A 12,468-nucleotide genomic window follows, 5' to 3' on the forward strand; every position below is an offset into this window, starting at 1 on the left:
TCGCCTTAACTCTGCCAGTATAAATAAAGAATTATTATTATCATTATTATTATTATTGTTATTATTGTTATTATTATTATTATTATTATTATTATTATTATTATTATTATTGTCCTTTATATCATTTTACAGAAAATCAAGATTTGATTTACTTCTATTTTTATTTCAGGAATAATACATGTCGTTATTAAAAACATGGACATAAGAAAACAAATGATTAAGGCGTTACTAAATCGTTTATGTTTTTGTTTGTTTCAGCGCCAAATTTTGTGAGCTCCATGAACCAAGGTGACTTCGTTTATTTCTTCTTCCGGGAGACTGCCGTGGAATATATCAACTGTGGCAAGGTGAGTCCCTCAACTTCGCTTTAATCAAATAGTAGAGTTGGTCACGAAATTGCCCTGTGTGTCGTTTGTCTGTTACACCTACTGCGTGTGTATTTGCTTCCGGTGAATTTTCTTTCAGAATCTCTACTTTGTTATGTCGGTAACGTCCTCGGCTTTGTAACTCTATTCCCATCTCAATAGAATTATTTCCAAGTGAAGTATGGCGCCTAGCGCGCGCTAGCAGTCTGTGTTGGTCACGTACTGTATTCCCGGCATGCACCGCTCCATGAGATAAGCTAACATAATATGAACTGCCTAATAAATTCCTCTGCGCAGTAACAAAAGAACCTGACCACAAAATGGGAGAGTTTGGAGAGGAAAAACCCCGAAATAAACAGCAATTGTGACAACTTATCTGTTTCTCTTTCAAAAGAATCTCTTTTAGACTGGTTTCCTAATAGCATTTAGCCGTTATATACGAGGGCAGTCAGAAAATGAGGTTCCTGTAGCGATTAAAACTGTATACGCATGGTAGTGAAAAATATACTATGGGTTATAAGAATAAAAATGAGTTTATAGTATATACTAGACGGTTTTTAGTAAATACTCTTGTTGTAAGAATAAACACTTTTGAGTTCCTAGTCATTTTTATTACGGGTTGGGGACAAATCACCACAGAAAATTGGCCACAGAGGCAACTCGCCACATAATTGAAATTCGTATCAAAGACAACTCGCCACATAATTGAAAATCGTATCAAAGACAACTCGCCACATAATTGAAATTGGTATCAAAGACAATTCGCCACATAATTGAAATTCGTATCAAAGACAACTCGCCACATAATTGAAATTCGTATCAAAGACAATTCGCCACATAATTGAAATTCGTATCAAAGACAATTCGCCACATAATTGAAATTCGTATCAAAGACAATTCGCCACATAATTGAAATTCATATCAAAGACAACTCGCCACATAATTGAAATTCGTATCAAAGACAACTCACCACATAATTGAAATTCGTATCAAAGACAACTCGCCACATAATTGAAATTCGTATCAAAGACAACTCGCCACATAATTGAAATTCATATCAAAGACAACTCGCCACATAATTAAAATTCGTATCAAAGACAACTCGCCACATAATTGAGATTCGTATCAAAGACAACTCGCCACATAATTGAAATTCGTATCAAAGACAATTCGCCACATAATTGAAATTCGTATCAAAGACAATTCGCCACATAATTTAAATTCGTATCAAAGACAATTCGCCACATAATTGAAATTCGTATCAAAAATAATTCGCCACATAATTGAAATTCGTATCAAAGACATCTCGCCACATAATTGAAATTCGTATCAAAGACAATTCGCCACATAATTGAAATTCGTATCAAAGACAATAATTAGCCACACATTAAAATTCAAGGCAATACTCAACTTCGCAACAATTTATAATATATTTCTATGGTAACACAAGACAAATCCAGAAGCTGTAAACTAAATAGGAACTATGGGGGAAGAAATTCGCTTCACAAAATCAGAAAGAGGCTCTGACAAATTAATATATCTTGGCTACATGTACACGAGACTTAGAGCAAATAAGAATGGAGTTGTTTGGCGCTGTGACATGCGTGGCGGGTGTAATCCAACAGTCACGTTATCAGAAGATGGAAGCCACAACCTAGCAGGACATTTTTGAAGCCAAATTTACATGTACAGAGCAATTCACATACTTAGTGGAATTTACAATTAGCCTATTAATTTCTGTATCCATTCGCACAATATAGAGCTTCTGGAAGTCATGGATATCTTTGTACCTCAGTGTGGCAAATTGGTCTATCTGTAGCAAATTGTCTATATTTGTGGCAAATTGTCTATCTGTGGCAAATTGTCTATTTGTGGCGAATTGTCTATTTGTGGCGAATTGTCTATGTGTGGCGAATTGTCTATTTGTGGCGAATTGTCTATCTGTGGCGAATTGTCTATTTGTGGCGAATTGTCTATCTGTGGCGAATTGTCTATTTGTGGCGAATTGTCTATTTGTGGCGAATTGTCTATTTGTGGCGAATTGTCTATGTGTGGCGAATTGTCTATCTGTGGCGAATTGTCTATCTGTGGCGAATTGTCTATCTGTGGCGAATTGTCTATTTGTGGCGAATTGTCTATCTGTGGCGAATTGTCTATCTGTGGCGAATTGTCTATCTGTGGCGAATTGTCTATCTGTGGCGAATTGTCTATCTGTGGCGAATTGTCTATCTGTGGCGAATTGTCTATCTGTGGGGAATTGTCCCTATTACCAATTTTCTGTGGCCAATTGTCCCAGTTACCAATTTTCTGTGGCCAATTGTCCGGAACCATTTTATTACATACTCATAACCTGGAAGCATAGTAGAATATACTCAAGTGTCCATCTTGCACAGGATATATACTCATGCTTGGTAAGAATAAAAATTAGCATACTCTCATTTTTATAAGTTTGTTCTCATGTTGTTTTGAGTGTGGTTTACAGCAGGCTCAATTCTCAGTGTTTGTTAACTTATGTTCAGTTTAAAGTTAAGTAAAAAAGAGGCAGAATTTATGAACAATGTTCATTGAAACAGGAGTACATACAGAAAGACGAGAACATGTGGATTAAAAAACCTTCAAAAGCCTTTAACGTTTCACAAAAGTGAATTATAGAAATCAAGATCTAATTTAAGATATTCTCTACATCTGCTTATATAACCCCAAAACGTTTCACTTTCATATCACCAATATAGCATTAAATTAATAAAAAATAGTCACAGCATGGCACTAACTATAATAATATTTCATTTCTAATTGTAATAATGTCATCAAACCACCATAAGTTTTGCAGTTTTTAATATCTGACACACAGCTGTACTCAGAAAAGTACACACCACAGAATCAGAATTGTAAATTATTTTTACTAAGTCTTGAAGGTTTTAATAACCAATTTCATTTGAGCTCTAATATGTCAGCATTCTTGCAGATCATAGCTTTCATGTAATATTGTTTACTGTAGTGTGAGTTTTGTTTTATTTTGAAATGCAGTTAGTGACGACAGTTGGATTTTAGAAAATAGGAAAATTATGTTGCAAAATTGACATTTCACTGAAAACTACTATTTTTCTGAAAAACTTTGGGTTCCAAGCTTCAAAATGAAGGATCATTTATTAAAATCCGTTCAGGCGTTTTCCCGTAATTTCCATTACCAGTTCAAATTATATAAGAGTAGTGGCTTGTGCAGCAAATGCTGCTGCAAACTAAGTTCGTTAGACGTTACAACAAAAATTTTTCAGATTTATTTTCAATGAAGAATACTTGTCTTTTTGATAGTTATTTGCTTCCATAATAATGAAACATATTTCCTCTGAATGGATTTTTTTAGGCCAAATACTTTTTCTTGAACATATCCAACTTCAGTTTTTTAGTTTCAACGCGAAAACGCAAGTATCAATGTCAGGACGATAGCAGTAGCTATTTCAGGTCATGGTGGATTGTAGGCAAGAGTTAAAAAAAATCAGGTTTACTAAGCTTTCGAACAATAGCATTTTCGTATAGCTGCTGCATGTAGAACTTGAAATGTAGAGCGTAAAATCATTTTATCCTACCAAGAGATCTTGCTGAAATGATCTGGAGACTACATAATTTTCTAGGCCTCTTATTTTATCAGTAAGTAATACCTTTTGATCTTTCCTTAGGAACTGTAATTTTTGCGCTCTCTCGAGCCAATACTGAAGACAATGACACATATCAATATCTACACTACACCGCCATTAAGTATATGAAAAAGACCCAAAGTATAAAAATATTTGATTTTTAATAACAATATTATTATCTTACTTAAGTTTTGTAATTATATATAGCAGCCACTCAGTAAAGTATAGAAATGAAGATCTAAATTAAGATATTCTCTACATTTACTTACATAACCACAAAACGTTTCACTTTCATGTCATCAATATAGCATCAATATTATGTACAATTAATGAAAAAATAGATGCATCATGATATTAACTATAATAATATTTCATTTCTAATGGTAATAATGTCATCAAACCACCTCAAGTTTCGTAGATTTGAATATCCAATACACAGCTGTACTCAGAAAATTATACTTTGCAGAATCAGTTTTTAATAACAAATTGAATTGAGCTCTGAATATGTCGGCAATCCTGCAGGTCATGGCCATCGTGTAATAGCCTGTTGTTTATTGTAGTGTGTGTTTTGTTCTGAAATTCAATCAAGTCGGCCGTGATTGAATAAAATTAGTTCTCAAAACTGACAACAGATGGATTTTGGAAAACAGGAAAATAATGTAGGAAAATTGGCATTTCACTGAAATTTACTATTTTTCCGAAAAACTTTGGATGCCAGGCATGAAAATGAGAGGTCACTCATTAAAATCTGTTCAGCCGTTTTCCCGTAATTTCCATTACCAGTTCAAATTATATATATATATATATATATATATATATATATATATATATATATAGATTATTTTATTTGCTTGTTCACGGCCCCCATTAACTGCTCTGCAGACCCCCAAGGTCCCGCGATTGAGAACTACTACCTTAACCTACATGTCGCTCATGAAATTAGGGCATGTCTCACGTGTAGCACACGTCCGCTGATAGGCCTTGTCCCTCCATGGGCTGTCACGCAAGGTATTTGTTTCAGTTATTTTCTTATTGTTGAAAAACTAATAAAACACGAGGGAAAATTTGTCATCTTCGAAACATCTACTGCATTCTTAATAATTTATTTGCTCTAAACATGCTGAAGTTTGGGCCTCATTAAGACCTACGTGCATTTCCAGGTAGTTTATCTTGCTACTCAGGAATAACCCTCAAGGGATGTGATAAGTGTACTCCTTGAAAGCACGCCCGGAGCCTGAGTGCTGGCGTCCCCGCTCTAGGACAAGACTCCGCACACTTTTCATTAGCCGAACTCGCTTCGCTTCCTGCGATTCGAGACTTGTATCAAGTTATAACTTGTCCGTATCAGTTATGCGTATGGAGAGTTGTTTGCAGAACTTGCAGCTAAGATCTCTCATCCTTAACGGAATGGTCAAAATCTCTCGAGAACCACTTCCGAACCGCGAGCTAAAGTTTATCCGCTCGCGTATAGAGCCGAGACGTGAATATGAATCCCAGTGCAAACATATCCAATCCCCTCCCCCCGGTGCTTCACTCTCAAGATCCTCCAATCCACACTGGGGGACATTCGAACATTGGACGGGGCTTGATTTCCATACGTTTCATCACAAAACCCCAGGATGCGCCTCTTGCCCGTCTGTGTCCTCTTTCGCCTCATTTCCCGTCCTTCCCATAATTCTATTTCCCTTCCACCTTGTGTTCCAACTTTTCCTTTAATTTTTTGCTCATTCGTTTTCCCTCAATCCCCTTCCTTTTATGTTTTTATTCTTTTCCCGTTATATTTTCCTCTTTCCATTCCAACTTCCTACTTTCCCGTTATATTTTCTCTTTCTAGTCCAACTTCCTGCTTTCCCGCTATATTTCCAAAGTCCTGCTTTCCCGTTACATTTTCATCTTTCTATTCCAACTTCCTGCTTTAACGTTATATTTTCCTCTTTCCATTCCAACTTCCTACTTCCCCGTTATATTTTTCTCCTTCTATTCCAACTTCCTGCTTTCCCGCTGTATTTCCCAAGTCCTGCTTTCCCGTTACATTTTCATCTTTCTATTCCAACTTCCTGCTTTAACGCTATATTTCCAAAGTCCTGCTTTCCCGTTACATTTTCATCTTTCTATTCCAACTTCCTGCTTTAACGCTATATTTCCAAAGTCCTGCTTTCCCGTTACATTTTCATCTTTCTATTCCAACTTCCTGCTTTAACGCTATATTTCCAAAGTCCTGCTTTCCCGTTACATTTTCATCTTTCTATTCCAACTTCCTGCTTTAACGCTATATTTCCCAAGTCCTGCTTTCCCGTTACATTTTCATCTTTCTATTCCAACTTCCTGCTTTAACGCTATATTTCCCAAGTCCTGCTTTCCCGTTACATTTTCATCTTTCTATTCCAACTTCCTGCTTTAACGCTATATTTCCCAAGTCCTGCTTTCCCGTTACATTTTCATCTTTCTATTCCAACTTCCTGCTGTAACGCTATATTTCCAAAGTCCTGCTTTCCCGTTGCATTTTCATCTTTCTATTTCAACTTCCTGCTTTAACGCTATATTTCCAAAGTCCTGCTTTCCCGTTGCATTTTCATCTTTCTATTCCAACTTCCTGCTTTAACGCTATATTTCCAAAGTCCTGCTTTCCCGTTACATTTTCATCTTTCTATTCCAACTTCCTGCTTTAACGTTATATTTTCCTCTTTCCATTCCAACTTCCTACTTCCCCGTTATATTTTTCTCTTTCTATTGCAACTTCCTGCTTTCCCGCTGTATTTCCAAAGTCCTGCTTTCCCGTTATATTTTCATCTTTCTATTCCAACTTCCTGCTTTCCCCTTATATTTTCATCTTTCTATTCCATCTTCCTGCTTTAACGCTATATTTCCAAAGTTCTGCTTTCCCGTTACATTTTCATCTTTCTATTCCAACTTCCTGCTTTAACGTTATATTTTCCTCTTTCCATTCCAACTTCCTACTTCCCCGTTATATTTTTCTCCTTCTATTCCAACTTCCTGCTTTCCCGCTGTATTTCCCAAGTCCTCCTTTCCCGTTACATTTTCATCTTTCTATTCCAACTTCCTGCTTTAACGCTATATTTTCAGTCCTGCTTTCCCGTTACATTTTCATCTTCCTATTCCAACTTCCTGCTTTAACGTTATATTTTCCTCTTTCCATTCCAACTTCCTACTTCCCCGTTATATTTTTCTCTTTCTATTGCAACTTCCTGCTTTCCCGCTATATTTCCAAAGTCCTGCTTTCCCGTTATATTTTCTTCTTTCTATTCCAACTTCCTGCTTTCCCCTTACATTTTCATCTTTCTATTCCAACTTCCTGCTTTGCCGCTATATTTCCAAAGTCCTGCTTTCCCGTTACATTTTCATCTTTCTATTCCAACTTCCTGCTTTAATGTTATATTTTCCTCTTTCCATTACAACTTCCTACTTCCCCGTTATATTTTTCTCCTCCTATTCCAACTTCCTGCTTTCTCGCTGTATTTCCCAAGTCCTGCTTTCCCGTTACATTTTCATCTTTCTATTCCAACTTCCTACTTTAACGCTATATTTCCAAAGTCCTGCTTTCCCGTTACATTTTCATCTTTCTATTCCAACTTCCTGCTTTAACGTTATATTTTCCTCTTTCCATTCCAACTTCCTACTTCCCCGTTATATTTTTCTCTTTCTATTCCAACTTCCTGCTTTCCCGCTGTATTTCCCAAGTCCTGCTTTCCCGTTACATTTTCATCTTTCTATTCCAACTTCCTGCTTTAACGTTATATTTTCCTCTTTCCATTCCAACTTCCTACTTCCCCGTTATATTTTTCTCTTTCTATTCCAACTTTCTGCTTTCCCGCTATATTTCCAAAGTCCTGCTTTCCCGTTATATTTTCATCTTTCTATTCCAACTTCCTACTTTCCCGTTATATTTTCAACTTTCTATTCCAATTTTCTGCTTTAACGCTATATTTACAGTTCTGCTTTCCCATTACATTTTCATCTTTCTATTCCAACTTCCTGCTTTCCCGTTATATTTTCATCTTTCTATTCGAACTTCCTGCTTTCCCGCTATATTTCCAAAGTCCTGCTTTCCCGTTATATTTTCCTCTTTCCATTCCAACTTCCTACTTCCCCGTTATATTTTCATCTTCCTATTCCAACTTTCTGTTTTCCCGCTATATTTTCCTCTTTTTGTTCCTTCTTTTTTCGCTGTGTTTTTCTCTTTCTAGTCCTTGTTTTCCCACTATATTTTTCTCCTTTTACTCCAGCTTCCTCTTTCTACTTCCACTTCCCCTTTTCCCGCTATCTGTTTCCCTATTACTCTTTCTTTTCCGGCTGCATTTTCCATTTGTATTCTGTCATATTCTTTTCCAGCTACATTTTCCTCTTTTTATTCCTTCTTACTCTTTTCCTGCTATATTTTACTCTTTCTATTCCTTATTCTTTTCCTGCTACATGTTTTCTTTATATTCATTTTCTTCCTTTCCCGCTATATTATCTACTTTATATTGCTCTTCTTTTCCCGCTATTTTTCTCATTTCTTTTCGTGCTGTATTTTCCTTACAAAACGCATTTCATTGATAGGAGTAGGAATAGAAACATGACTATTTAAAAGCCAATGGCCACCTCTATATTACTCCACTGAGCTCAAAACTGGATACTTACTGAACACCAAAGTAATAGAATGTAAGCGAACGAAATTAAAATTTAAGATCATTAGCGGATAAGACTAACAAATCACAAGAAGAATATAGATATTCGATCAGAAAAATAGAGTTTGTCTAGGTTTATTAAATTTGTACGGATTTAGGAATAGTATGAACATCTTGTGACAATAGCTCAAAATTGTATCCTTCTACAAAAATATATAATTACAAATCTGCGGGTGAAGAAAATTTGGTTCGACTCAGAAAGCAATGGAGAGATGAGACGTAGCATTCCTGGAGGCGGAACATGCCAAATGGATTAACCCGTGTAATATGTGATTGTCATTCACAGAGTGATAAAAGAAATTCTTTGTTGCAAAAGTCTTGAAAAGTACAGAGAGAAGATATGTGCCACTTTCATTACATCGATTACTTTCCCTTTTCTTTAAGTAGAAGTCTGGTGTCGTGCTACCGAAACTTCCACAACATTTTCGCGCTGATCTAGGTTGAAAAAGATCTGAATGTGATCTCGACGTAGACCTTTACGTCAGTCCAAAATGTTGATAGATTAAACCGCGCTTAATTGCTCACATGTTTTGGCAGGACTGATAAGTCAGTGTTCTCACGACATGCAGATTTTAAGCATAATATATTATCTACGTCTTAATAATATTTGAGATTAACCATTTTTACAAACAAGGTAAAACTTATCGAAATCGCTAGTGCCATATTTAAGAAAATTGCCACTTCGTGTGGGTATAATCTTATAAAATGCCGGCTATCAATCTGGAAATTCTGACGCCCACTGTGCCCGTATCTCGAAGTAGTGCAAAGGTCACGAGTTCCGAAGTCATGCACCTAGCTCGACGATTGTTGTCAGTTACGAGTTATTCTTATAAAGATGGAACTCGTTCTTATGCTACATCGATTATGGTTAATTATTAGATATACGTAGTTTTCGCAAACCACGGATTCACGGAATACAGTTTTTCAGCTGATAGAAGCGTCTCCCTCATGCCAAAACCATGAAAGTAAATTTTCCCAGAACTAAAAAAAAAATGCACCAAGTACGATCAATTATAGCCACTGCCCTTAAAGATGCCGATTACAACACCTTTGAAGAAGTACATGGTCTCTCCGTCACTGGCAGTACACGGCGCATAGATATAATAGCTTTCAAGGAATCTACAAGATCTGATTCATAATTGATCCCACTGTGCGTTTCGAAACGAATGAGGAACAGCCAGCAGAAGTGGATAAGGAAAAAAAGAATATCTACAATCCTACCATTCCATATTACCTCCAAAAGTACCAGCTAGAAGAGCTTGAAGTAATCGGATTTCTGGTTGGAGCAAGAGGTACCGCTAATCTCTTTATGAAAGATGTGTTTAAGAGGCTTGGAATACCTACATCTATTATTCCGATTGTAACTTTAGATGCATTGAAAGGATCAATTGCTCTCCTGAAGCATCACCTATATTCGAAATGAAACCAAGTTCATTAGCATTCTTTACTTTTTTGTAACACTTGCCTCTCTAAAACTAGGTATATTTCCACCAATCACAAAATGTATTTGCAGCTATGTACTTGTAGGAGTTTCATTGTCAAAACAAAATTAATGGTTCACTGAACTTGTGAACATTTATATGGTTAAGTACTCTTTGTCCCTTGTGGCAGCTCACGAATAGTGAGAAGATTTCTAAATTAATAACATGAGGGATACTCATGTTTCAAGCCCTTCCAGATCAAAATATCGTAAGTTTAAACTAGCGAAATAACGCGACATTTTGTGTGTACGTGAAGTTTTTGGTTTTAGCACGAATTTATTTGGAATTAGTGTTTTTCAGGAGAAATGTTTATTTTTTATAAAATTTTAATTCAAAGTACCCTAAAGGTATATTTATTGGATGTCACATAAATACCGGTCAAAAGTTTTCGATTAGCTATGAAAACAACTAGGGGAGAGTCGGGTAGTATCGGACATCGGGTAGTATCGGACAGTGCGTTTCTTTCATCTACCATCATATGGTAGTACCTGAATGACATGGTTACGTTTCTTTATGCGACATCACAGAAACGTAACCATGTTAATCAGGTACTATCATCCTGTGGTAGATGAAAGAAACTCACTGTCCGATATTACCCGATGTCCGATACTACCCGACTCTCCCCTATATGTTTTATGTCAATGTACAAACATATCGGAAAACTAAATAGCCCAGCAAAATAAATATTTTCCCTCTCTAGTATTGTGATATGATAGAATATTCAAAACGAAATCCATGTTTTGACCACAAATCCATAGTTGTGATAGGTGATCGAAAACTGTGTATTAATACATTTTTTGGTGAAGCCACGTTTTCCTGTGCGCTGTACTCTTGGCAGGCATGGGAATGATTGAAGTTAGTTGGATTTCCCATTTTGTTTAAATCAGGTAGTGGAATTTTCTTGGAAATGGTAAGTAATCCAAGTATAATATGTTTTGCATTGATATTATTTTTATGTACATTTTTTTTAATTTAATACTCAAACCCTATTTCATTTCATAAATTTTAATCTAATATTCAAACCGTATTTCGAGTGACTTTATTTTGAAATATATAGTAGAAATAGCCTGAATATTTTCTGATGCATATTAGTTTATTATACTTTTTGTCTTGTTATCTCCGTAGATCACTTTTACTTTTTAACGTTGCTCTAGAATATGCCATTAGGAAAGTTCATGATAACAGAGAGAATTTGGAATTGAACGGGTTACATCAGCGGCTTGTCTATGCGGATAACATGAAAATTTTAGGACAAAATTCACAAACGATTAGGGAAAACACGGAAATTTTACTTGATGCAAGTAAAGCGATAGGTTTGGAAGTAAATTCTGAAAAGATAAAGTATATGATTATGTCTCGTGACCAGAAGATTGTACGAAATGGAAATATAAAAATTGGAAATTTATCTTTTGAAGAGGTGGAAAAATTCAAATATCTTGGAGCAACAGTAACAAATATATAAATGACACTCGGGAGCAAATTAAACGCAGAATAAATATGGGAAATGCCAGTTATTATTTGGTTGAGAAGCTTTTGTCATCTAGTCTGCTGTCAAAAAATCTTGAAGTTGGAATTTACAAAACAGTTATATTACCGGTTGTTCTGTATGGTTGCGAAACTTGGACTCTCACTTTGAGAGAGGAACAGAAATTAAGGGTGTTTGAGAAAAAGTTTCTTAGCAAAATATTTGGGGTTAAGGGGGATGAAGTTGGAGGAGAATGGAGAAAGTTACACAATGCAGAACTACACGCATTGTATTCTTCACCTGATATGATTAGGAACATTAAATCTAGACGTTTGAGATGGGCAGGGCATGTAGCACGTAAGGGCGAATCCAGAAATGCATATAGAGTATTTGTTGGGAGGTCGGAGACAAAAAGATCTTTGGGGAGTCCGAGACGTAGATGGGAGGATAATATTAAAATGTATTTGATGGAGATTGGATATGATAATAGAGACTGGATTAATTTTGCACAGGATATGGACCGATGGTGGGCTTATGTGAGGGCGGGAATGAACCTTCGGGTTTCTTAACAGCCATTTGTAAGTTATCTCCCTAGATTTTTTAAGCCCCTGTGAATGTTTGAAAATGGCCTTCTTCTTCGCAAAAAGAAATGCAATCACATCTCTCTGCTTTGCACGTACTGTTCTCCAACCAGGAGATTAGCCGTGAAAGGAATGTGCTTACTATTGCGTCATCTATTGAAGCGAAGTAGACAGATAATATTACCTTTATAACGTCAGTTTAAAAACCATGCGCTCTCTTGCATATGTTATTTCCTGTATGGAGGGATAAAAA

General features: G+C 36.1%; 1 protein-coding gene across 1 annotated transcript in view; it reads left to right on the forward strand.

The window, feature by feature from the left end:
• Sema1a (semaphorin 1a) overlaps nt 1–12,468 on the forward strand; it is a 1,121,749-nt gene that overhangs the window by 989,541 nt on the left and 119,740 nt on the right. The window contains exon 7 of the mRNA XM_069822411.1: nt 259–347. Within this exon, the coding sequence (XP_069678512.1) occupies nt 259–347 (89 nt within the window). The remainder of the gene's footprint in view (nt 1–258; nt 348–12,468) is intronic.

The sequence above is a fragment of the Periplaneta americana genome, chromosome 3, assembly GCF_040183065.1.
Source record: "Periplaneta americana isolate PAMFEO1 chromosome 3, P.americana_PAMFEO1_priV1, whole genome shotgun sequence".
Classification (NCBI taxonomy): Eukaryota; Metazoa; Arthropoda; class Insecta; order Blattodea; family Blattidae; genus Periplaneta; species Periplaneta americana.